Source organism: Epithele typhae, assembly GCF_022376455.1.
Source record: "Epithele typhae strain CBS 203.58 chromosome Unknown BXZ73scaffold_139, whole genome shotgun sequence".
Lineage (NCBI taxonomy): Eukaryota > Fungi > Basidiomycota > Agaricomycetes > Polyporales > Epitheliaceae > Epithele > Epithele typhae.
The window spans coordinates 5,033-32,057 of NW_025954330.1; the positions used below are offsets into that span (position 1 = coordinate 5,033).

The 27,025-nt window shown below is 62.1% G+C and overlaps 2 protein-coding genes across 2 annotated transcripts; both read left to right on the forward strand.

The window, feature by feature from the left end:
• Nucleotides 1–8,044: 8,044 nt before the first annotated feature.
• Nucleotides 8,045–9,292, forward strand: BXZ73DRAFT_108071 (uncharacterized protein; the record flags this gene model as incomplete). Its single annotated transcript, XM_048017063.1, has 4 exons — nt 8,045–8,099; nt 8,163–8,245; nt 8,301–8,748; nt 8,814–9,292. 4 exons carry the CDS (start codon nt 8,045–8,047, stop codon nt 9,290–9,292), a joined length of 1,065 nt encoding a protein of 354 aa, XP_047871379.1.
• Nucleotides 9,293–12,241: 2,949 nt separating this feature from the next.
• Nucleotides 12,242–13,179, forward strand: BXZ73DRAFT_82846 (uncharacterized protein; the record flags this gene model as incomplete). Its single annotated transcript, XM_048023796.1, has 5 exons — nt 12,242–12,443; nt 12,520–12,575; nt 12,606–12,651; nt 12,716–12,952; nt 13,145–13,179. The coding sequence occupies 5 exons, from the start codon at nt 12,242–12,244 to the stop codon at nt 13,177–13,179; spliced, it is 576 nt and encodes a 191-aa protein (XP_047871380.1).
• Between the last annotated feature and the right edge of the window lie 13,846 nt (nt 13,180–27,025).

Genomic DNA, 27,025 nt, shown 5'->3' on the forward strand with positions numbered 1-27,025 from the left:
CGCGTCGCACGGAGAGCATTACATGTCGTGCTTGGCAAACTTGGGAGTTGCATGGGTGAGTGATCTTCGGCAGACGCGCGCTCCGACAAACGCGCTCGAGAGCCCTTCAATGTGATTCAGCGAACTTTACGTCTGAGTAAGTACATCGGTCTGACGACAGAGAGCGCCTACAGAAAACAAGGGACGTACGCAATGCATTCGACGTTATCTGAGACACCCGACTGCGCCCATAGAGTTTCTGTGCAGCCACGTCGAGGCACCGGTCCTGGGTGGATCGTAAAAGCGCTCCGTGATTGAGCAATATTTGCGCAGCCTGTCATTGTTACGCGGGTGTCGGCGGCATCATCCTCCGACGGGTACACGCAAGATTGGCGGCCGCAATGCGTGGAAGAAAGAGCGGGGCAAGGTCGACACATACCCGAAATGGAATAGCCCGTCGAGCTCGTCACCAGGGGAGTAAGATTTACTTCGTGAGATGACGATGGCGATGCGAGAAGATACGCAGAAGGCGCTTGTACGGCGATGAGTCGTCCCACATCTCGCGGGAACGGAACTTCGGCTCCGACGCCGCCCGTACGCTAGAATGTTGGTGGACGAGGAAAAGTCCAGGTTCGTCGATGGATGCGCCTGGGAAACGGAACGCGGACGGCGTCTTGGCGAGGGGTTCGCCCTGATCCTTGAATTGTGTGCCTGACAAGCAGAGCTGCGCGCAGCGGCAGCTGAAGGAGGACTGGAGTGCTGCAGGGGTCGAAGGTGAGGCGCGAGCAAGACAAACGGCCTCGGGCCGACGCACCCATGGTCTCGTGGCGGAGGTAGTACTTCCAATGTTGTCGTTGTTGACACACGGAGGCATGGATAACGGCAATGCGCTCTTGATGTCCACGATGACGAAGCATCCGCGGCACCCACCCCTCGTCGGACTGGAAGTCTTCGACCACTCGAGTGACAGTGCCCACCGAGATCCTAAGAAGGCTGACCCGTACCACCCACCGGTCGTCGGTGAGATCGACAGACTCCAGTCAGGATGGGCTTGAGATGACTGCCCCCGAAGCGTCAGATATCACTCTCAGTGGGAACGGAGTGGACTAGCTCACCACAAATCGGCTGCGAACGACTTGTGCCCAGCGCTCGGGTGCTATGTGGAGCGCCCTTGGACAATGATCGATGCTGCGCAGCGTAGACGGCGGAAGACCGAGTACGCGTTGCTTCGTGGAGTGCAACTGAAACCCAAGAAAGACGGCGGAAGTTTTACTATTAGTTGGAGCAACGGTGCGTGATCGCAACTCATATCATACCTCACAAGGTGGTATCGCGCTCTGCGATGATAATGCGCCAACGGGAGCCGACCATGATGGAACTTGCTGGAGGGATACGAGGCTTTGACGCGAAGAGGTAAGGCGAGGGGCGAAGAACTGGCGTTACCGGCGTACAGAGGGTACATGATCGATTGGCCTTGGGGCAATACGTTCCCTGAGGAACCAACAATCGCACTGGTAAGCGACAGCAAGACACCACCTTCAGAATGGGGAGAGGCATACATCGCACAAAGTGGAGGGTAGGAGGTACTCGTGAACTCACCTTGACCATAGCACGGTCCATCAGTTCGCCAGTCTTGCGTCCCGGCTTCTCAGGCGAATAGCGCGTCCAAACGGGAGGCCGTCATTGATTCTGCAGCGACAGATTGGATGTTGTTGTTGACGGTGTTGAGACGTGCCAGAGCGTGAGTGGGGGGCTCTCGTCGGCGTTAATCGAAGATGAAGGGGACGGATGTTCAACCTAGACGAGGCTGGGTTTGGAGGGGTTTGAATGCAAGAGACACGGAAAAACTCACCGGAAGCCTGGGATGGAAATCTTCCTCAAGTCATCCCCACAAAGAGAGTCGCTTACACTGCACAAGCGGGTGGGATGGGAGATGTATACTTGGGATGAGCATGACGCTTGGGAGCAGAGGCAGAACCAATGCGATATGACGTGGGTCTGAGGCGGTCTTTGCACCCAGCCATGCGGAGCGCTGTCGAACCAGTGAGAGGGAGGATGAAGATTAAGATGAAGACTGAGGAGCACCAGAGACAGCAACGAGCCGTTGCCAGATGCTCCGGGCCGGTATTAGCGCCGTCCGGACCAACCGGCCTTCCAGTAGCCGGGCCTAGAGTCGTCATCTGCAGGGCGCTTGTGGTAAGTCGAATCTCAATCTCACTTTCAATCCTCCTCGCGCTCTATGCCTGCGATCCGTCCAGGGTCAGCCCGACGCCGCCATTTCATTCTCCCACTGTGCTCTTTATCCCACCGTTTCACTGACCTCTACGTCCATGAAGTCCTAGGCGCGTACATTCCCGTTGTCTCGGACTCGGTCACCCGAGCACGCTCATGGAGATAAATAGCAGACTTCGGCAGGCCGTATGGTCGTGCGGCGTCGCTACTAAGGCACTCTATCTTGGTTTACCTGGGCGATAGACCATGCCACATTTGATTTCTTGTCTGAAGTACGCCTTCTCTTTCGATTCAATAGCATTTCGCAACAATTGCTGACCATCGCCCTTTCCTCACAATTGTCACTTTTGCTGGCATCCCTTCGATCAGCCTCCGCGCAACGGCTTCTGGCGGAGAAACGAGGATGCGCGACGTAGGGAGATACTGAGGGCAGGCCAAGGTTCAACGCTCATTGGTGGTTGCAGTACGTCTCGCTCATCTTTGCACTCCTGCGTGTTCCCTGACGGTGGCCGTCTCCGTTCACAGAGCGCATGACCGCTCCGGAATTTCCGCACTGGTACCCTTCCCACGATAGAAATGACACCCGGGGAGGGAGACACGAGTGAAACAGAACCGGGAGAACGAGGAATGGGGGGCGTCGGACTCGAGAAGTGAAGGGTCAGATCCGTCTGCGCGAAGACATTGGCTGGGTACGTCCTACTCCCTCTTTGACGCGTGCTATTGTCTCTATATTCGGGTCAAGCTGTCCCCATTCCCTTGTCGCGCCACCCTTTTTCTGATTCTTGCGCATACAGTGCTCTTCGTATCCTGCAACACGGTTTTCGAACATCCATCCATCATGATGACATAGGTGGACGGTGTATTCTCGTCCGCTCATGTGTATACATCTTTCTTTGGTATCTCACCTCTGAAAGAGACCTCACGCCTGTAATCCCTAAACGGCCTGCGACGTTGCGTGTAGTGTCCCTGCGTACTCTTCGTCACCGTCCATGTCCCGCACTCCGGATCGGTCCCCATCCTACGCATTCATCGGCCTACTTTCCGAGCGATAGACACCCATGTGGATCGCATCTAAGGAGGCGACCCAGAGGCGAATCAGTTGATGACGACCGCGGATGGAGGTCAACCCTAGTGGAGGAGTCGCAAAAAAGCACGAGCGACGGTGGCGTACATGGGTGGGAGAGATGAAGAGCAAGCAGCGAGGTGCGTTGTATGGTTCGTGGTCTTGGATCCTCGGAACTAATCTTCGGACAGGGCGACGCCCTGGCGCACTGTATGGCACTTTCCGGAGACGGTCGACACTCCGTAGATAGCCTGGCCACAGTCGCGTTGTGTACCACAGTGTTCTATGCGTCCCCACTGCGCCCTCCGTCTCAAGCATCACGTTAACTCGCCCGCCCCCCTGTCCTAATAGAACGTTGTGCTACGCGTCCCCGCGAACACCCTGAGCTCGAGAAGCGAGAGATGTTCACCGCGTCGAGCCGGTCCATCCCACCTCTCGCTGCGGTGCAACCCGTTCTGGCGCCCCGGAAACCCTCAGGAACACGTTGCCGTCGCCCGTATATTGACGAAGTGTTTGCATGGACGGAGTGAAGACTATGAGCGGAGCACACCCTAGGGAAGCCTCCGTCAGCCGCGAGCTCGAGCCCGAGAGCGAGGTGCCGTTCTGCGCTGCTATTGGAACCAAGGCAGCGTGACGGAGAGCAGACGATCACATTCCGGCACACCCCCAAGGTTTGTGGACGCGTGGGGGAACGGTGAGCGAATTTTATCGATCATTCCATAGACTCACGTTCCTGATAGAATATTATCGGAAACAGTTACTCACCTTCAGGCCCCATGGCCGAGCCTGAGGTACACCTCGGTCTCCCTCCCTCCTGTATCTCTCCAGGGGGTCTCCCACCCCCCAGGTGGTCCCGAACGGCACGGACGACTACAAAGCCGTCTTCCAACATGACTTGTAGGTCGGGAAAAACTTCAACGCTGTCATCTATGGTTCGTCACTGCGCACTAGGCAATCCTTGTACCAATACTTATCATATCTCCACACAGGCATAAACCTGTGTTTCTACCGCCTCAAGTTTCGCCTAGTGCTCCGGGATAGTAAACGCTTCGCCGGACTCCCTTGATGTTTTGCTAATCTTCAGAGATGCGGCAGTAAAATTTTACCCGCCGTCGACGGAGGCCCTGCCTCCGTCATGAATTCCAAACGACTACGGCAGCCTCAACACAAATTGGCGCACATAGAAAAAGTACGTTGCATGATGTTTGATCTGTGTCATCACAATAGAAACAGCGGAAACATGTAAACAATGACCATCGCTCCGTCCTAATTTTTCTCAGTACCGATCGAGTACCTATTAGCCATTACAGAGACCCGTTTTGACGCATTTTAGAGTTGCTCCGACGTGCTGCGCAGTGCTCGTGGCGTTCGAAATCCATGAACGTGGTGATGTGGCTTCTTGTCCTACTTCTCAAACGCTCATGCCATCTGTTTCGCTGTGACAGACCTTACGACCAAACGCTTCAACGACCAACGAGAAGTGGCAGATGAGCCAACCCATGGGCCGACCAGAACGCATGATTGCGTGTGCTTGCTAACTCCCAGGACACCAACATGCGTCTGCGCAAACAGCAACGCTTCTCCGCATCGCACGCGGCCTCCTTCTAATGTCAAGCTCGGATCGGAGCGCTTGCCCCATATACTCACCGGTGACGAGTGGGTGCGGGGCCGCATTTTACGGTGGACCGGAGGAGCCGATGCGCCGAGATAACGACCCTTGAGCTTCTGCATGACTAATTTTTCAAGAAGAAAATGTCGCGCAGTCTTGTTTTGTAGCCAACCTCGTAAGTCCGTTCTTATAGGAGAGATGATCTCATCCCAAACGGTCTGCGAGCGATGCTGACAACTCAACAGCGGCGGCAGCGGGGTTGTATGATACACCTTTGAATGCATCTACACAAGCCCAGTTGTGGGACGCCCCAATGGCACCGTGCGCCCCAGAAGTCATCGTCCCGCGTTGCCTCATGTCCTGCCTCATCCAGTTCGGTGGCCGTGTTAGCCCCGGCAAAGGACCGGCAGTGCGTTTCGCTGTTTCTGCGGTGTCCATACTTCCCGTCCCTTATTCTACCTCTGTCCGGTGCGGCTATTAATTGTAAAAACTCCTGCGCAGCTGCTCCACACGCCATGTCAGAATCCGAGGGCCGCCACGGACGTGTATCCACTTCGGGCTGCAACTCAGCCGGTGCGCCGCCTTCAAGGCGCCATTCTATTGCGCTGCATAGGAACTCCTCACCAGCAATGCGCGGCTGTGCTGTACGCCTGCAGGCTCGAGGCGCCTGCGGTCTCACAAAGGAAGGAACGACGGCCACTCGGAGCTTCGCCGGGCGAAGCCTATTCTTGGTGCCCCATACTCAGACCCCCGCCCCATGTAATCCGCCGCAGAGATCGGAGTCATTTGAAGGAGCTTCTGCGGGGTCCGCCGCGCCGCCGCCTACCACCACGTTTGCGCACGGGTGGGTCGGCCGAATAGGCGCCAAAGTCCGCTCTGGACGAATTGGGAAGATCGGGCAAAAAATGGGACCAGCGGCGGCCCGGCAATTGCCAGTCGCGCGCATCATCGTCTCTTCTCGCACCTTGAAGGACCACTCCTCGGATCCTTCCTCCGCGGCCTCCTCAGGCGCGCATCTCTGGAAACCGGCGCCGTCGCCAGGCGCGGCTTCCCTGCTCTGGCGACGCTCTCGCACGATCGTCGGCGTCGTTGTCGGAGGGATGCCTTGCTGGCACGTTCCAGCCGGCATGGGATGTGACAAACGACCGATGGGGACTCTGCAGCTGGAACCTTGCGCGTCGGGAAGCACGAAGTAGGGAAGGGAGACATGTGGTACGTTCTCCAGATCGATATACTTCATGACTTCTGGAAGGTCGTTCTCCGCCCGCCGTCAAAGGTAGCACCTTCTTGCGAGTATATTCTCGTCATGAAACCCTGCTCATTTCGAACGACCATCTCGCATGACAACAGAGTTGGATACAAGGTACAAGCCACTCGTCTGATGGTTCCAGACGTACTCAGTCGATCGTTTCAACAGGATACCTATCGGAAGCTAGCACTTCACTATCCGAACGCCTGACAGTGATCTTCCAGGACGTTTTCCGCGATCCACGATTCGCAGATTCAAGGCTATTTATGAGGGAACAAGTTTTACCCCCAACCATTGCTTCGTCATGGGGCCTTCGCCGTCTTCAAAGGCGATGCATACTAGGTTCGTTCGCCAACAGTTCTATCCATTTTTCACGCGAACCCTGATTGCCTCTGCACTCGTTTCCTATGCTTTGTTATCACTGTCTGTTTTCTCCCGCGACTATCGGATGCATACTGAATCTTCTCTTCAAATCTCCTTCTGTCAGTCGTCATTATTGTGGGCCGGGGGCACCTCGCATTCTCTACGTGGGCGGAGGCCGGAGACTGTGCGCTCCAGGCCGAGAGCGTCGGTGTGCTTACGCCGCTTGGATCTCCAACGCTGCTTAGTCCCCCGTATTGCAGCTTCCTTCAGACGAGTACGATCTGCTCTGCTTGCGAGGCGGGGGCGTCATGGTCGCTTCCATGCTCTGCACTTCGCAAGAGCCCGTGACTAGAGAAGGGAATGCGATCTCAACGCACTCCGACCCGTTGGGAAACGCCGAGGGTCCTCCGGACAGGCTGGGAAACCGTAGACAGTATTGGGACGACCCTGGGAAGCGGCGAGTTCTTTAGTCCCCGGGGCGTCAGATGGGCGGCCTCGGAGGCAGACCACCCGCTCTTCCCCCCGCAGCTGCCGGGCCGTGGGGCGGGGCAGCTCCGGCCTCGGGGGACGAGGGCACGCCATCCCCATCATCGCCCATCACCCCTTCTGCAAGGGCAGCGCGGCTTGTCCGGCCAGAACCGAACGAGTCCCATCTCGCATCGCGCCTTCTCCTAGTAGGGCACTGGTGCACCGGTCTGTTGGCGAGAGCAGGTGCGGTGTGTGAGATCTCGCTCTCTGGGGGACCTCATGGTGGGTCTGCCCGATTGCAGACACGGAGTAAAGCAGACGCCTACGGGTATCGCCTCCCTCGGATCCTGACTGAAAGCTCCATCTCTCGCCAGACACCTGTTCTTCGGGCCTGATTTATCTTTCCAAGGTCGTGCACTCCTTCTAGAAGCACACACTGCATCATCTGCAAGCTGTACGACGCTTCGCGATAGGTGTTCGCCAGGTCATCTCGTGTGCGTGCTCGCCGCCCATGATTCTCGTCGTGTGGCTGAGCATCTAACAATCGCGGCTCAATCTAGTGCACGGCCAGTCGTAATTCTCGGGGTTCTGTGCTTCTGGGACCGTGACGAGCTCACGGATAAGTCTGATATCGGCGGTCCACGAGGTCAGCGTTCCTCCGCTCTCACTCGGGCTCTCCTGCTAATCTTCCATCTTTCCGTCGCGAATCTTGTTCCTTTAGAGCTCGAGGCCAGCTGTAGCGTTTCCGGGGCGTCTTTAATGCGGCCACGCAGCATCCGGTCATGAATTCTCCCCCGTTTCGAGGACAAGAGCATGGGCGCCGCAGAGTGCATCGCCGGTGGGCGTCGAACTGCGCGGGATTCCCACCGCGCCTCTCTTGACGCTGGATCGCAAAATGGGAAGGCCTCCCGGCCCTGCTTCTCACCATCAAGAGATCCACAGAGGTGATTGTTGGGACACTGGTCGACTGGAGGTATATAACCGCTTGTGCACTCCGAGCTGGTCAGGCCTCCCCTCCGTCGTCTTCTCGTCCGCTCCCGCGCCCCACCTCCCTTCGCACTCTGACGCCCCTCGAGTCACTATGTCTTCCCCTCAGGACCGCCCCACCCTCCCCAGCGTCCGCGAAATGCTCCCAGGTACGTCTCAACATCCCCACTCGGCTACCACCGGTGTTCTAAACAGGCGATTCTCTAAACCAGACCACCAATTTGAGCTTGCGAGGCAGGGTTCGTCAGACATTCTGCAGGGCGGCCCCGCCTGTCGAGTCCCGCCTCCGTTGAGGGTGCGTGCCACACTCTGAGGCAGACCGACGGCGCCCACTAACCCGTTTCGTGCAGGTTCCGCCCGCCTTAAGCCGCGGCGGCACTCGGCACTCACGCTCCATGTCTTCACCGCAAGCAGCCCACCCCCTCTCCCCTCCCCCCTTGACAGCCGCATGCTCGCTCGGGCCACAATACCGCGCGTCCCCCGCAGGTTCGAGCGAGGCCCCTCGCGTGAGGACCTCGATTTCCCAGTCGCCGCGTCAAGAGTCTTCCTCTCTCGTCGCCGGCGATGTCTTTCAACCTCACCTCCGAGACATCACCTCACACCCCTTCCCGTACGACTCCACGGGCACCCGCGGGACCCCATCGCAGCGCGCGCTCCGCGGCTACTCATTCTACATCGTGCCCGCCGACGAATGCCCCCCCGGCGACGACCGCAGGCACGGATGCGGTATCTGCCATCGCCGCTTCAACCGACCCAGCAGCCTGTTGATTCACATGAACTCCCACACGGGTGCGCAGCGTGAGTGGCAATATACGCCTTATTTTTGATGGCAGCCCCGAGGTCTGACGTACGCCGCCCGCCAGCGTTCGAATGCCCGTTCCCGGGCTGCACCCGCCGCTTCAGCGTGAACTCGAACATGCGCCGGCACTACCGCAACCATCGCGAGGGCGCGCTCGCCGGCTCTGCCGCCCAGACCAACCCCTCCCCGCGCATGCAGTACCGCAACCCGTACCCGCCCCCGCCGTACCACGCGCCAAGCGCGTCGCCCTCCGCCTCCTCCGCGTACTCGTCCTTCACCGAGGGCAGCGACGACCACCCCGACACCGTCACGGCCCACCTCGACGTTCCGCGGAGCCCGACGCTGTCGTGCGCGTCGCCCCCCAGCCGCACGCGCTCGCACTCGGACACGCACCCCGCGCTTCGCGTCGCGCCGGCCGTCGAACCGCGCCGCCGCTCGTGCACGGTGCCCGGGTGCGACTGCGACGAGACCCCGGGCACGCTGCGCCCGGCAGCGTTCCATGAGGGTTCGGCGTCGATTACTGGGTTCGCGCGGCGGCGTTGAGTGCGCGCGCGACGCAGCGTGCATGAGCTCGGCCGCACAACGGACGCGGGCCTCATGTGTGTTCTGCGCTGGCACGCGCGAAACGAAGAAGAGAAGAAGAAGCCCCTCTTGCCACGGCGTGTTCTGATAGACGCTCCCTTTCCCTTCGCGACTTTCCCTTCTTTCCCGCTGCTCCCGCCCCCTTGAACTCGTGTGGATCGGCGTGCGAGCACTCTTTTCCTTCTTGGCCGCGCGCTCCTCGTTTCTTCGTGCTGGGATACACACGATGCTCCTCACGCTGTTATGCTCTGCCACCTTGCTCTAAGTTATCGCCTGCTCTCTACGCACGTCTTTATTCGCTGATACTTCTCTTTCTCCCTCCTTTCGATGGACTCTGGTCGTCTTTGGCTTTCGTGTCTTCCGCCCCCGATGTATTCACTATTATGGATCCCTGTGTATGACTATCTCTCCTCGCAAAGCAAACGATTTCTTCATGAAGTGTGCCTCGTATAATATTACGTCGCCACTTCCACCCGGAGCGCTCTGAGGTCCCGAGGTACATACGCATCCATCACCCCGCGCATCCTACAGTCGGTTTCCTCGGTGGCCGCAGCGCCCCCGCCGCCGAGGGCTGTGTGCGCTCGGCCTCTTTACATCGCGAGAGAAATCGAGATGGATGCCGCGCTCCGCTCGCCTTCATCCCGCTATGGCTCACGATGCTCCGAGGGCCCGTCTCGTGCGCGCGCGACAGAACCCTAATACACACCACGGCACTACGCGATCGCGAGCGTGCTATCTCGCCTGCGCGCCAGTGCGAATCCGCAATCCGTACTCCGTCTGTGGCTTTGTGTGCCGTGCGGCCGTGCGGTGGTCGATTGCGGGCTCGCGCCGCGCCCGCAGGGTGGATATGGGTGGATGTGGATTCTCGTCGGATTGGCCTTCTGTGGTCGCGGGTGGTGCGTGTGGCTCTCTCTCTCTCTCTCTCTCTCTCCGCGTCCTGGCTCGCCCCCACATGGGCAGAGCCCGGGCACGGAGCGGCGCCGGGCCCATCGACTTCAGGGGTTCCGTGGGCGGGCGTGGGCGGGCGGCGTGGGTGCGCCCAGGCGCGCACGTGAGCGAAGTGACGTCGGAATGACAGCGTTTTGCCCCGGTCGGCGCGCCGGGTCCGTGGGGACTTCGTCGAGAGCATCGCGCGCAAAGATCCTTCAGAGGCCGCTGGATCTCGCGCGCGCGCCGCGGGGGTTTGCAGCCGCGGGCGCCGGGGACAATGTTCATCCTGCGCCCCGGGCGGCGAACACCGTTAGCGTGGGCGCGGATGATCACGAACCCAAGTACGAGGGCGCGCGCAGACGGAGATGCCATGCTCGCTTCGCGCGAGGGCGAACGCGGGGCCCGCCATTGGGCTCTCAGTTCTGGAATAAGCGAGCAGGCCGTGCGCCGGGCGCGGCGGGGCATCTGAGCATGCAGGGATCGCTGTCTGATTCCCCAGGCCATGGGGTATTTGCAATGACCTTCACAACGATTCCGCACCGCTTTGACCGCGGGCGAGGCAAACAGGCAGCCTATACACCCTGCGCCTCAAAGCGATGGAACGGAGGCCGGGGGTGATCAATCGAATTCATCATCGCCTGTAGATAATCGCGCACTTCGGGCAGTTCGGCCCCAAATGTACGCTCCGGGGGTCGCGGTGTTGTGTTTTTTTGATACTGTCCTTTCAGGCAGTGCGTACAAGGTTGATATCACGGATGGATGTATTAACAGCACGTCGGAGCTTAGTCCGTAAAAAGCGTGGGAAGGCTCGCTGGAGGAGACTCACGTGGGGCGTTCCGCGCCGAGACCATCACAGTGACTGTCGCGCAACGTAAAGCAACTTACGAATTTGGCAGATGGTCCTTCGCTGCAAACCATTCCGGTGCCATTTCGTGGCAGAGATGTCCCCTTTGTCAGGGACTGCGAGCGAGGGATGTATCAGTGACGAGAAGCTGACGCGCCGTCATTGCGTATCCGCGTCGTAAAGCATGGAAACATCTGTCGAATGAAATCCATTGTCCTTACTAGGGTAGATCAGTATCGAGGAGCCAATTTAGTGCCAGTCGGAATGGGCGACTTGGAAAACATAAACCAAGTCAACATCTGATATACTCACCGCAATGATCAGAAGGCTCACCGCACCGGGATATTCAGTAAATCGAAGATATCTATCCACCGCCGCCGCCGAAGAGCGCTCCATAATCCGATCGCCTGCCGCTCGACATTGCCCCACCCACCGCGTTCCACATGGAACGACCGACGACGAGCAGCAAACACTAAACTTGATATGTTGTAGCGCATGTCTACCGAGCTTCTGTGACAGATGAAGGATGCACGGCGTCGCTCGCCGAGGGCCCCAGATCCTCGCGCCCCAGCACCATCGCCTCAGGCCTCTTCGAAGCAACTCACGGCCCTGTGTTCCACCGACCGCACGGGGCTGCTGGGGAGACAGCCGCCGCGCGCGCCCTCGACTGCAGAGTATGCGGGTCACCGTCGCCATGCAAGAAATAAGCACCGTAACGCGCGCACCCGAGCCCGAGACTGCTCTCGCAGCACGCGGGGAACGTAGGCCGCGTGGTGGTTGGCAGAAAACGGAGCGCGAGGCGTCAATCAGTCCCAGTGAGAACGTACAGGTTTGAGAAGGTTTCAGAGGGTTTTAGACGGGTTCAGAGGGTTTCGGACGGTTTCGATTGCATAAACGCCCGTGGAAGACACGCTATTAATAGACCCTTTCGACAATGATGTGTCGAACAGTTGCAATGCTGCAACTTCAAATGCCCAATTTCGACGATAATTTCAACACAACAGACATTGTGGCACTCCATTCACATGTGCGGGGTAGCATGACAGCAATTGTCGGTTTGCAATTTCTTCTCCACTCCACCCCGACAGTTTGCCGACAGTGGACACACCAGCCCCGTGGGAGGACCACGTGATTAGATGCGACGCCCTTTTCGCGTCGTGCCATGGGCACTCGGGAGCTCTTTGCATCTTGACTTCTCCGTCCACCTTTACCAGCTTCCCCCCAGTACTATCCCTTTCCGCAACTTCCCATGCTGGCCCGTCCCAGAACTCGACAGACCTGCCTATCAACCAGCCAAAGCCATCTCTTTTGAAGTGATACGGTCTCCTGCGCTGGGTTGTAAGTGTTTTCACTGCATATATTCAGCATTCCCCCACCTGCCTGTATGCGCCTCTGCTGGACGACCTATTGCTAGCCACTGGACCTTGCAACGTCGCGAACGCGAAAACCCAGCGCATAGACATCTTCAAGGTGTAGCGCACACACCGGTTCGGCCGCAAGTCCCGCATCAATGACGTCGTGTTCGACAAGGGCTCGATGGCGACCAGTGCGCCCGCGCCCGCGCCCGCTGCTCTGTGCGCTCACCTGGCTGACTGATACGGCCGCCGCAGGCGGGACGCACTGCTCGATCGAGTGGGATGGAGACCACTGCGCGCGCCGGGCCTCGGTCAAAGTCACCGACTTTCAGATGAACAGGACGTTCGCAAGTATCCCGATTTCGCTGCGCGGTGCCGCGTCGCTCGCTGACAATGCCCTCCAGAACAATGGAAAAGGGATTGAGAAGAACACCACGATGCTCCTCTACGATGGGAAGGGAGTGGGCGCTCCTGGAGGAGTGCGTGAGCCAGGTGTGTATCCTCCCCTTCTTCCTCATCGCTGGTGTGACACGCGAGCTGACCGGGACCCCACACATACGGTTGGGCGGTGCATCCACGCGCTCCTCATGTCTTCCCTGAGCAAGCGCATTTCGCTCACCCGCGCGCTGGGCTTTATGTTCCACATATCCTTCTTTTGAACATTGTGCTGATGTCCTTACACAGGGCTTCTCGACGATGGCGCCGACGTCGTCGGATAGTCGGGCTTGACCTGCGCTCCCGGAAACACGCACATGCGACGGACAAATGAGATCGTCCCAAGCCAGCCCACAATTACCCGCCGAGAGGATGGTGTACCGCCAGAGGGGCGGTTGTGAAAGGTGCGGAAGGGTGGTGCTTGACATGCTGTCGGGCGGACGTGGGCACGCGGGGTCGGCGAGTGGACACAGGCGGACGACGTGGGCACAGAGTAGCCCTATGTTTTGGAGTGTACCATATATAGTAATTCAATGTGATATTATTCCGAACCGCACAAAACTGCCCCAAACCGTCCCCCAAACCGTCCGAAACCGTCCGAAACCCCCACGAAACCGTACGAAACCGTATGAAACTTTTTGAACAGTTTCATACGGTTTCTTTTACCGATATGACGGTTTCAAGCGGTTTCTCAGGGTTCCAGGCGGTTTCGCCCAAACGAAACCGCCTGAAACCCTCTGAAACCTGTAAGTTCTCACTGGGAATCAGTCATAACCCAGGAAGATGTGGCGGTGCGGCTACATCATATTCTAACGTTCGGGGGAGGCAGGAGCGTTGGCGAGTTCAGCCCGGCACTCTGAGCTGAGAAATTGGCAATTGGGGGAGACACCGTCGGGACGCAGGGAAGCACGTATTGCGGGCTTCTTACTCCGCAGTGTGGGTGTCTGACGCTCGCAAGTCCGATGATGGAGGCGGCGCGAAGGAGTGTATGTGCTGCCGTCCGCGCTCCCATGATGTCTGTGGATAAACTGCTCATACGATGGTCCATGCGTTGTGGCCCGGGTAACTAGACTCACGTCGCGGTTTGTATACCGATGCAGGCAGATGCGCCGAAAAGGACAGCCGAAGTGCTTGGTGAAAACCTCAAGAACCGGCGTTCGTGCCACAGAAGCGTTGAAGAACATACGTTCACCCGAAGTAGCGCGTTTATGCCGGGACCTTCCGCTCACCTCCGCCACCTTTTGCGCGCATCCGGAGGTCTATGCACCGAGCCACTCGCGCATCTGGCAATGTAGAACGTCGCCGCTCCATCTGATAATCAGCACTTTCGTCAGTTCGAGCACAAAGCAAAGTTGCTGCGCCCACCAGATGCGCAATGTGACTCGCTTTGCTGTGCGGCCAGATCACGGTCGATGGATGGACCGTTACAAGTTGTGCCTGAGTACCGGGTCCTCTCCCGCGTGCATTTGAACAATGCCCTCTCGCGCATCATGTTTTCTGTTATTGCACTGCAGAAGACTTCGTTGTTCATCAACCTGCTCGGCGAGGCCGCGGGTGACAGTTCCTCGATGCTGCTCCCAGCCGGCGTGCCCCCCAGCAGCAGTCCTTGACAATCGTGTCCTGCGCCCTGCTATCGTCCGGACTATGGATCATGAGCGAGCCGTAATCGGGAGGAACAGACCCGAACTTCCCACCTGTCTCCGCCCCCGGTCTCTCTTGCTCTCTCTCCTGTTGACGGGCGCAACCATCTCCGCACTTCCCCGTCGCGCCATCGGCGGGCTCGCCGAGACACACATCCCCGAAGCACTCGTCGCGAAGCTCAGAAGGCCCACGTGAACCCCCACGCTCCCCATCGAAGCCCGCGCGGCCCGCGCCACCCCGGCAGCGGCCCAGCACTCAAACGCCGCGAGCTGCGAGGCCGGCTTCCCCAGTCCGAAGCCTCGGCCTCGCCTTCTCGCGAGCCCACTCGGGGCTCGAGGCCCGGAGCTCGGGGCTTCCTTCCCCTCTGCGACCGGGGGCGCTAGTCCACTGACGTCCATCATTGAGTGCACCCAGCCTCGAGGTGAGGCGGGGGGAGGCGCAGTGCAGCGCCGGGAGTGGTGACTCGACCGCGCAGTCGATGCGAGCACCGGAGCCGACGCGTGCGGCGGAGTGGACGGTCAATGGGAGCGCCGTGTGTGCGGGTGTGCCCCCGACCGCTTGCCTGCTGCGCAGTCGGCTCGGCCGGAATGATCCTCGCTGGTTAAGCCCACCCGCTCGGCGCCCCCGCTGCAGGTACCGCGCGCGTCCCCTTGCGCCCGACGTCGGCGTGGGCGCAGCGTCTTCGGCGAGGGGGGAAGGTACGAGGACGAGGAGAACCGCCGTCGGCGCTCAGCGCAAACAGGCCTCGGGGAAGTCGGTGGAGATGGGCACACCGATGGAGAAAGCGGCTACTTGAGATTCGCGCCGAGCGCCGCCGCTCGTCTCTGGCTGGAGCTGGTTCGCGGCGCCAGTACGTCCGCAATCGCAACCGTTCGTGCGCCGCGTCCTGGATTGGATTGATTACAGACGAACCGGTGTCTGCACGTATGCCGTCAGCATGCGAGTGGCACAGGGACCAGGGGCACAAGTCCGACGCAGACCGGGCAAGCGGTGACATGTCTTCGGGCAGGGCGGAGTCGATCAGTGACAGTACTGCCCGCAGAACCACGGAATATGTGGAAGTCGTGCGGTAAGGATCCACATGGGCGTATCATTTTCACTAAGGAACACAATTTTATGACAACCGTTGACTGCACGGACCATAGCGCCTCCTGCCCAAAACCCTTCAGCGCTCGGCAGTATTTGTGCAGAAAACAAAGGACGGCTCCTCTCAACGATCAGGTCGTGCGCAGTGTCGCGAGTACACTTTCCACGCATCCCGCCCGCCCACTCGAAACACTGCGAGCCGCACTCGCCGCGCTGACGCGCGCGCACCTCGCGTGCCTTGTGAACGAAGCGTCCAAAGGCCCACCCCCGCCTCCCGCCTCGATCCCTTCTCCCGCCCCGACGGCCCATAGTGAGCCCGAATGCCACGCGCGACGTGCATAATTGCGGACGTCACGCGGCGCACGCGCACGCGAGACGAAGGAACGGCGCGGGCAAGGCGGACGCGACGTTCGCGCGCGCGACGTGCGGCCGTCGCGCCCCGCGCCCATCGCCACGCGACCCGCCGGCCTCGGCCCGCGCGACAGCGACAGCGTGGCCGTGGGCACACCACGTCGTCATCATCCCCAGCAAATACGTACGGGCGCGGGGGCGGACCCCCGCGCGCGAGGGGCACCCGCCTGCGCATTTCCCAGCCCGGGATCACATCGGTGCACGCCCAGGGCTTTCGGCGCAATACGGCCGGATGCGCGGACGCAGTCGAGTGCGCGCGCGCGCGCTGCGTCCATCTCCGCGGTGCAGGATCGGATATCGAGGGATGGCTTCCGCCCGCACTCTGCCCGCGCTCGTCCGCCCACTTGGGCAGGGCACTGAATGTGTTGCCAGCGTTGGCGGCCGAGGCGCGCGGGGAGGCGCGCGAAGCGGTTTGATGTTCACGAGGAGCGAGCCCCCCGCGCAGCCCAGCGAGCCTGATCGTGCCCTGCCGAACGCCCGTGTCGAGGTCTAAGCGGAAAGCGAAGAACGTTCGGTGGATGAAGCCCTTTCCCGCGAAGCAGCGGGCTCGGATGGACACCCTGGCAGACAGGCGACGCCAGGGCGCGCGGGTCGACGCGCCCTGCCACCCCCTGCCAACTCGCGGCCGCGGCCGCGATCCCGCTCGCCGCCCGGAGCCGCCCGCGAAGACGAAACGAAGATTGCGCTGGGGGTCGAGGACCCTGCCGCCGTACGCACCGATGCGTGCAATGGCTGTCGCAAATTTTCGCGTCTTCGTCCGACCGGACGTCTGGTCGCTACGGACGGCATCATCGAGGTGCTGCCCCGCCGCGAGGCCAGAGGAAAACGAATGGAGTTATCAGTTTCATCTCTATGATCGCCTGCGGTCCCAGGAGGTCTGGATAGAAGGCCGCTGGTAGTGCAGCCGACGGCCTAGCATGGGGCAGCGGTGCTGGACGAGCGAATGGGTGACTGCTGAAAGCTTGGTGCGTCCGATCGCCCGGATGTCGCCGTGTGCTGGTGGGTTGCTGGGTGGAAAGAGAGAGCGATCTTCAGTAAACGAATAGATAGGACTAAAACGCGCCCGCTCGAGATACTGTGGACGTGCGCAGAGCGCATGTGCGGCACCGGAAATACCGATGCGACGGACTGGCGGCCCGCGAGGGTGAAGCTTTGAAGGACGGAATGAAAGCCTTGTTCGCCTCCGCGATAACTATGCTTGCAAGCAGTCAGGCAACTATCCGGTGTCCCGTCCTCAGGTCAATGCCACCACAGCCGGGGACAGCTAATGTACATAGCCGAAGCACAAGCCACCGTCTGAGACGATGCAGAGATACTGTCCACACTGACATGGCCACATCGATCCTCATCGCGTTGCCGGCAGGCACCCGGATCGCCATCCCGGCGCATACCGCGATCTCAATAGCACTGAAAGCAATGGCCTGTACACCGTGAGCACATGGAATTCGGCGTGTCGGAAGCAGTACAGCCCCGCTACATTTGGGAATGGACAGCCCATCATGCGATATACGCATCATCGTAGTGAGGAAATAGTACAGCACTAATTGCTCACCTGAGTTTCCACATCGAGTCGAGCAGCGCCACGGGAGGCGCCGTGCGTGAACATGTGATCATTCGCCTGCCAGAGACGACAGGAGCCGAGAGGCGGGCAATTCGTGGTGACATGTTGACGTGGAGCGGCGGGGCGCTGTCAAGCCAGGAGACAATGATGTACAGGGAATCCCGCTGCGTTAATGAACAATCACTTTAACGACGCGAGTAGGGCCGGAACGTACGGCATAGTGAGTAAGTATATGTTCTGACAATGTGGCGTAGTCGTGGAAGTGATATGGGCAAACGAGGCCGAGTGGGAGTAGACGTGCAGTGGCGTGGCCTACGACGTAATCAGCTCCTCTGTCTCTCCCGATAACGAGATCGGCCACATAGCCGACGATGCACCGTAACCACCACCATCACAGACGCGTTCATGCGGTCGTTGAGAGCTATGTCTACGATATGCGCTATGTAAACCCTGCTCAGCCGGACAAAACATACGTGGAGCTTACTGACCCGGACCAAAATAGCAACAAGATAACGTGTGCACGGCAGGAGACGTCTCGAGCGCCCATGGGTCGTCAATAGATCGCCTTCCAGGCATGGTAGTGCACCATCCGATGCAAATCTGGCGGCAGATACAGCACGGATGACGTTTCGTAGGCCTCGGCTGTTTGGCACGCCGGAGGAGCTAGGAGTGGTGATTGTCGGCCCAAGTTGCTGGTGACGTGCAAAAGAAGTCGCACCTGCACGTAGCTCATGGCAGCAGATATCTTCCTGACCGCTGGCCAGGATGAGCAGAGGACGTATGCGTGTGAAAATCCACGAGGGATGGGGAGTTCGAGGTCGTCTCCCGGATAGGCCTTCACGGCACGACTGTCATCGAGAGGCGGCAACCACACGGCCTCGCTGGCGTTGACGTCGTTCCTTGAGGGATCCCGGCATTTAGAAAATCGGCAACTCCGGCCCCAGCGCAGATGAACAGACTCACATCAGTGGCGAATGGAGGAGTCGAGGCGGGGCCGTAGCTTCACCCTGGATGACACGACATCTCGCGGTATCAATGCTCTCCATGAGTGGGAAAAGGAGGGGTCCGTGGGTGCGGGAGGCGAGGAGAAGCAGGCGGAGGAAAGTAGAACCCTCGGCGGGAGAAAGCATGCGAATATAATGGACACTGAAGACGTGTGTCAGCAGCTAGACTCGTTCAACATCGTAAGGGGTTGCGTACGTATATGCGCACCTAAAGTCACATTAAAGCAGTTTCCGTATGTCCTCCTTCATGATGGTCCGTGAAAAGAGCTTTGGAGGGCACTGAAACTGTAGTCAGCCGATGGGTCTCCACTGCACAGAGATGGACAGGACGTAGGTGGACAGAAGACGATGCGGACAGATGGTAGGAACGCTGAGCAACTGAATTCACTCACGCAGCAGCTGGGAGCGAGAACAACGGCGACAACCGGAACGATTGTCGTAGATGATGATGCTGAGGGATGATCAGACATGCCGTACCAGACAGGGGTAGCAGCGACACCGAGAGGGATTGCTGCCAGAAGTCGCGGTGTGAGTCAGCGAATGTAATTTTAACGAATATATGCGGTCTGCGCACTGTTTGGTGAGGCATATCCGGGCGTCCAGTTCGCAGGCAGTCACGGCAAGATGGATTGCTTATTTTCGCGAAAAACCTCCACGCGAAGTATCGGATAATCCGGGCATATGGAGCGCCATGCGGACGCGTGAAGTCGTGCAGGAGTTCCAGGCGAGGGGATAGGCGCTTCCGATGCGCGGGTAGGAGGGAGGAGCGGGAGTCAGGATGCGGGTCGGGATGATGGAGGGCCCAGCCTGCGGGGAAGGGCGCTCCCTCGGGGGAGTCGCGGAGTTGAACTCGAGGGGCACGGGCGCCACCGGGCCCGGTCGGAAGAAACAGGGGAGTGGATCGGGCGTTTGTCCGGTTATACAGACTAGTAGCCGATGCGGATCCCGGCAGAGAGACGCCCGCCGCTCTTTCTCCTCCTGCGCTGGCAGCCCACGACGCCACCCGCCGCCCTAGTCCCCCTTCTCACCGTCCGTGTCCGCATGACGCCCCCAGTGGCACCTGCAGCACATGCTTGCGGCGCGAATCCGGCTGCTGTCGGACACCTCGACGCGCAATCGGTCGACTCCAGCGGTCGCCAGCTTCCGTGCGTACTGTCGCCCATCTCGCCTCGGCAGTGCTCATCCGTACGAATTCGTTGCTCCAGTTCGCGGTCCCCGGACGCTGAAGTAATCGACCCCCGACGTAATCGTAAGTCGTTCCTCCCCATGGACCCCCAGCCCTGGCGGGCATCGTTCCCGAGCTCAGCGCAACCTGACGACAGCTCCATACCAGGCACGCCTCGCCTCCGCTTTTGTCGCCAGCGGCACGACAGCACGGAACCTATGCATGGAACGCACATGATCCTCCCGGCCTCACGCCGCCCGAGGCCCACGACGGCTAGTTGCCGGCTCGACAGCCGGCGGGTCCGAAACACTCTTTTCCTCTCAGCGCGCGATCTATGACGACGCTGCATACGGATGCCGTACTTTGCGCGACGACGGCTGGGCACGGCGGGCACTAATGCAACATCGGCGGCCGCGCGAGGCCCGAGCAGGGCCGCATCTGGGCTCCTGCAACGGCGACTAGGACGTTTTCGGGGGCGCACTTCATAGGTCGCCCCGCGAAGCGGAAGCTACGCAGACAGGACCTGGCGCGCGGCCTCGCTGCGGGGCGCGCCTCACCCTCTCAATCCCCGCCCTCGCATTGCGATCGGCGGCGGATGCTGGGCCGCCTTCCCTGCACCTGCCCTCATGGACCGCCGCGTCTTCGTCATCCACTTCAGCACTTCCCTAGCACTTACCACAGGTCCCCGCGCACGATCGGAGGCAACTCAGCGGCTGGCACCCACCGGCGACATCCCTGATCCCCCGGCATCCCCGAGTCAGCGCCAGTCACCCACACCGGGTGCAGAGAGGTGTTCTGGACGTCGCGCGCGCTCGCAGCCTCCGCCCGGTCAAAACGAATACATCCAATCGCCCGTCTAGAACACGGGCGCGGCGGGCCGGTGCGCTCTGTCCTCTTGACCTTCATTGGACCCACGCGTGGATCCTCGCAGCGCGATTCCGCCGATGTCGAGCGGGAGAAGCCTCGTCAGGCGCGCCCACGCACCCCATTTGCGCTCCCCCGGCCTTCCAGCAGCAGCCGTGCGCAGCCGCACGAGATCTCACCCTCGGGTTGCCGTCATGCCGTGGCGGCAGCGTGCACAGGCGGAGGCACTCGCACTGCCAGTCCAGTGCTATCTGACCTCCGCACGCCCGACCAGGAGCTCCCAGCACCTGCGCGCTGGCTTCGCGAGTCCACCGCCGCGTCCTCGTATGCGGAATACACCGCGCGGAACGTTCCGCCGCACACGCCCGCCGTCCGCGCGCCCGTTTCTCCTCGCCTCCTCGCGCCGCCGACCGTCCCCGCCTCGCGGGCGCCGCGCGCAGCCTTCCCGCCTCCCCGCACCCGCACCCCCGTCCCTCCTCTGGCCCGCCTCCTTCCCCGATAGCGGGCCCGCAGCGCCCCCGGCCTTCCGCTTCCGGCTTCTAGCATCCCTCGCGAGTCGCCGCACGCTCTGGCCGCCGCGCTCAAGCCAAGCCCCAGCAGCGCGAGGCGGGCGCGGATCCTGCCCGTCCTTCCACCGCGCGCTGATCCGCGCACCGATGATGCGCCCCCGTGGACGGCCTCCGCCGCCCCTCCCGTCTCTCCGCAGACCTCGACCGTAGCTCGCCCCTGCGCCCGATCACCCACCGCATGAATCGATCCCAAAGCCCAACTCCGAGGTCGACCCGGGGGGGCTCTCCCGCCGCAGTGAGCGCGAGGCCAGGCCCACGTCCTCGCGATCCGCGCGAATCGCGCGACCAACACGAGCGACCTGCGGCAGGTGGTCCTCGCTGGTCTCATCCGATGGGGGCCTTGCGGTGGCCGTCCTTCCTCTTCCTCTTCCCGATACGCCCCCCTCCGCCGCCCAATCGCGCGTCTCGTGTGGCCGCGCGCGTGGGAACATCTGGAAAGACCTCCCTCGCCCCTCGTGTTCCCCGCACGCCCGTCCACCTTCGCGCATCCGCGCTCCGCGATACGCGTTCTGCGTCCACAGAAGTGCTGCAGCATCTGCCACCCGGACGGGATTGGCGGCGGGATTAGCCTGTGTGGCACAAAGGCTTACAGCCTCGCCCCGCCGAGCGTCCTCGCGCGCGCGCGCGGCGAAGCCCACCGCCGGAGCACCCTGCCCACAGAAGGGTGCCCACCCCAGGACGCCCGCCCACAGCGCGATAGCGTTCGCGCGCTCTCTCCAGCCTCGCCCCCAATCCGCCCCCTGCGACCCGCGATCTGGAACGAGCGATGACGATCTGGCCGCTCGCGGGCGGCGGATCGCACCAGAGGGCGCACGCGTGGCGGCCACTCCCCTCCCCCGTGCGCGTGGCCAAAGGTCGTGGTCGCGGTCGGTCGCGGTCCAGGCTCTTCCCTGCGCGCGCGGGGGGGCCCACGCACTTGAGCCAACCTGGCGTCCCCGTGTCGGCTCCCCACCCACGCACCCACGAACGAAAGCGTCCGTCGCCGCCGATCCCTACGGCGCTCCGCTCGCGATTGTCTTCTTCCCGCCCGCGTCTGCGTCTAGTGGAGGACCCCTCCGGGACGACGCGATCTCCGTCGCGCGGGTCGGTGGACTCGCGCCCGCGCGCAGATATCTGGAACGGAGGCTCGGATGGTCTCGATTTATGGGCGCGCGCGCGCTCTCCGTGACGGAACGCCGCACAGCTGAGTGACAGCACGTTTCCGTCCACCCACAGATCTCACTGAGCGTGGATCCCCACGAAGCCCGAGGTGCTAGTTGGGTGCCGAATACATACCCATATCCCGACATACCCATGGTATCCCGGCGCCGCGCCGCTCCTCTGCACCCTCTCGGCCGACCGTCCGAACAGGACACACCGCGCGTACGTCCTCGGCTGCGAACCCACATCCACCTCCGCGTCTGCATCCGCATCCGCCGATCTTCAGCGCTCAGCACCCGCGGCGTGGGCTCGGCCGGGTGCCATGCTCTCCCTCCCTCCCGTCCTCTGTCCTCCAAGCCCGCGAAGCCTCTCACACCCGTGCACGTACGCCCCCATCCCGGCGCGAGTGCATCCATGATCCATTGCCGCCGCGCCACCGCGCCTTCCCCACCTCGGCAGCCTCACCCGCGAGTCCTCTACAGAGAGCCGACCCGTCCTCCCCACGCCGCGCCCCGCAACTTCTATCCAACCGTCTCTCGCTCAGCCGTAAGTCCTTAAGTTCTTCCCCCAATTCCCGTGCGGTGTTCATAGATCACGCGCCTGCCATACATACCGTCCAGTCGCCGCCATCGCACCTCCGAGACTCTGCCGACGCAGCCCACGTCAAAATCACGTGCCGCGGCGGCGATCTCGCAGTGGGATAGCGCTCGGATCTGCATGGCACGTCCGCGTCACCCCGCGTCCCTCCATCGTCACCGGTACCTCACCCTCTCGTGAACCCGCCAGGGCGACATCGCGCATCACACATCAGTCGCGGAAGACGATGGCGATCGCTCGCTGGACCCCCGCCGCGTGGAGCGAAGGGGGGAGAGGAACCCGCAGGAGAGCCCTGGGCGCAGGTGACTCCTGCGCCGTACGCGCGGCGTGCTGGGAAGAGCACTATAGGTTGACGGGAATCCTGAGCGAGGATCCTTGGAGCCCTGGGGCCTGGGGCGGCGCGCGTGCCTTGGGCTTGCCCTTCGGGAGTCAGAGCAGGCTCTCGCGGGGCGCCGATCAGCGACAATCCCCGCGTACGTCTGCCGTCCGTCTTCCGTCTCCGCGCCCCGTTTGACTTTGCTAGCCGCGTGCGCGTCTCGGGGCGTGCACGCATCAGGCGGCACCCCGCGACCCTCGCCTTGATCTCGGAGTGCGTCCGGAGACCCTTGCGACTCCACTGCCGACTCTAGTACCCCTCGATCCCGCCAAAGACGATGACGAAGACGAAGACCATGGCCCACGATACTGATAGGTTCGCCATCTCAGGATCTCATCCTCTCTCTGGCCGTGGGATCCCTCGAACGCAGTAAGCCATCCGCGCCCGCCGCGAGCCGCTTCGAAGTGGGCACTGATTGCAATCGTCAGCGTCCGTGTCGCTGAAGGATCGAGTCGATTCGCCGTGCCGACTTCTGGCCTTCCGTGTCCTGCGTACGGCTACGACGCGGCGGCGTCACATTTAGGGACGTCCTCCACCCTCCTCCGCGTAGGTTCGTCTCGAGAGACGTTCCACGCCACACGGTGTCAACGTTTGCGACACCCAGGCCCCGGGGTCCCGGCTCACGATCCTCTCCCCGCGTAGCACGCCCGCACGCCCGCTCGTGCGCCCGTCGACATTCACCGCGAGCGAGCGACCCCCAAACAGGCATCATGCAGCATTGCCCCCACGCCATCACCTCCAAACAAAACGATCACGTACCCCGCAGTGCACCCGTCCGCACCTCACCCACACCACTCACATATCTGGGCCCAGGCCCGTCAGCGACCTTGGCGACCCAGCTCCTGGTCTCGTATCTCTTCCGTCCCAAAACCCACCGACACGCGCTGCGAACAACTCGAGAGTGTCCGGGCGCGTGGTGCGCTCCGGTCCTCTCGGAAACCGGTGGTCATCGACCCGCCGGTGCTCCCCGGGCATCTGTTCCGCTGACCACTCTTTCCCCTGACGTTTGGCGACCCCGATCTTGAATTTGCATTCTACGCCTACCACATGGGCGTTAAATGAGGACGACCGAAGAAAGGAAGAAAACAAAACCCGCTGGGGCCGCGATCACGGTGCGCAGGCATGCAATCCGTCAACGTCGCTCCCACACCGTCTGCGTGTTATTTGGGTCCGTTCGTGCACCGCCCGAGGACTTGACGAACGGACGCGCGCAGCACGTCCGCACGAAACGATCGAACCGAAACGATCCGTGCGGGAGAAGAGACGAACTGCGAACTGCGAACCGCGACCCGGCGGTGCGCGCGGGGATCGGAGCGAGATCAACGCCTGCGCACACAGGTCCCGGAGCGGCGAATAGGGGATTTAGCTCGCTCGAGACGTCCGGAGCGACGGCGGTGCGGGCGGAGAAGAGGTCGCTGGGGCTGGGATGCGCGGGGCGATGAGCGAGTGACGGCAAGCGACAGGGCTATTCACGCGCGCACGCTATATAGCCCGATCTACTGCTGCATTCATGTTGATTCGACGACGCTCGCGCGCAACGGGCGGTGGCGCGATCACGCACGCACGTACGAACGCACGGTTCGCGGAAGCAAAACAAAAAGGCCCACGCCCCCGTGCCACCCGCGGAGGATCAGCGCGCGATCGCGCCACGCGCCACTTCCCCGTCCTGCCGGCTGAACGTTGGACGAAAACGCGAACGAAGCCCCGGGGCGGCTGCTGCAGCGCGCGCATCGCCCGGCGCACCAGTCCCCCCGTTCTCTTCTTTCACGCCACCGGCCCCAGACGCGCGGGCGGGCGCACACTCGCAGTGTTCTGCCGGCCGTTCGCGCGCACATCCCGCCCCGCAGGACGCGCGCGCTCCCTGCGTCCTGCCGCTCACGCGATATGTGCTCTGTGTGGTCACAGCGAGACAAAGCTGAGACCCGTCAGCGTGTCGGCGCAGACGCGCACGGACCAGACCGCGGTCAGTGGCACCCTTCCGCCACGCCACGCCACGCCCCGGGCCCCTCCCCATGTCCCAGGTCCCATGCTCTGCTTCTTCGATCGGCACCATCAGCGCCGCGGCGCCGTCCCCGCTCGGGTCGTGCATTCGCGCCTTCGCGCCTTCGCCCGCCCCGGGTGCGCGCGCGCGGGTGTGGGCGCGTGGGCGCACGAGAGGGGCGGCGGGCGCATTCAAATTCACGCCGGGCACAGTTGATTTCACGAGCGGGGGGTGGGCGAAGCGCGAGCCCGGGCAAGGGCGGCGAGCCCGAGTCCGAGGGGGGCGACGGGAAGGGTATCGGCGTGATGCAGATCTCCGGAGGGGGCGATGGGCTGGATGGGGCAGCAGGCGGCCGCGGGGGCGGTGAGCGCAGATCAGGCTGGGCGCCAGCTCGCGCGCGGGGGGCGATGAGCTCGATGCGCGATGAGCGTCGATGGTATCTGCGCTAGCCTGGCCTGGCCCGTACGGCGTCCCCTCCCGCCCGGGACGCGCGCGACGGCGAGCCGGGGGAGATGGGGGCTTGCGTTGGGCGCCGCGGGTCGATCGATGCTCGCCGACGGGTCGCTGGCGTGCCCGTGGCGGCGCTCCGCGCAGGAGGCAGCGCGCATCCGTCTGCCCTGGGCCGAGAGTGTTCGCCTTCGCCCCGGACGCAGGCGGGTTGACGCTGCCCGAGGGAATCGCATCGCCGCGGGGTGGGAGAGGGAGGGAGGGCGGAGAGAGCGGGCAGGGGAGCGGCTGCGACGAGCGCGGAGGCTGGGGGTCGAGGACGGGATGGAGGACGGCCGGATATGGAAGGGCGCCGAGGAAGGGAAGGGCAGATCTCGGATGGGCCGCGCGAGGAAATCGCCGTCTATTTCCAAGCCGCTCCCCCGGGCGTTCCTCGCGATCGCGCGCGGGCTCGTCGCTGCGCCCACCACGCGCGCCTCGGCCGGCGAGCTACCTTATATTACGGTCGATCATCCTCGCGTGCCCCTCCTCGTCACCCCGCCCGCTATATACGCCCCCGTCCCGCTCCCCGCCCCCCATCCTCTCCCGCCATGGCCTCCCGTCCCCCTCGCCCCGCCCAATCCGCCGACGACCGTCCTCAGCCGCTCCCCAGCCTCAACGAGCTCTTTCCAGGTGCGCCCGATGACGTCGTTCCCCTCGCCTCATCCTCATCCGCCCCCAGAATCGCTCTTCCGCGGCAATCTCCCTGCCCTCCAGTCCCCCGCCGCGACCTCGCCATCGATCACTCTGCAGCCCCTCTCGACCTCGGTGAGTATCTCTGCTGTGCCGACCGATCTCCGCGTCCTCAGTCCCGCTCCCCCAGCCTCTGCGCGAATCCCACCCCGCTCTCGAGAGCCTCCATCCACACTCCTCCCGCCTCCGATCAGCAGCGTCGCCGTGCGTCGCCCCATGCTGTGCCCCATCCTCCTCGCAACTCCCCCACTCGCCCTACCCGACCGCCTCCCTCCCGTCTCCGGCCTCGGTCCCGTCCTCGTCTCCCGTCTGGGCTCACGCCGCTCGGCCTCACCCTGGCCCGTCCCACACGACCGCCACCCCGCCTGCGCCGCCGACGCACGTCGAGCCAACTCGCCCGCCCTACTCAGCCACCCATCACCATTCCGCTTCATCCGGCCTCCAGCTCTCCGCGAGTCCCTTGAGTGCCCGCAGACAGTCCCTCTCGCACCTGTATGAGCCGCCGGTCGCTGCCCTCTCGCCACCGGCGATGGGCGGCAAGCCCAAGGCTCCAGCG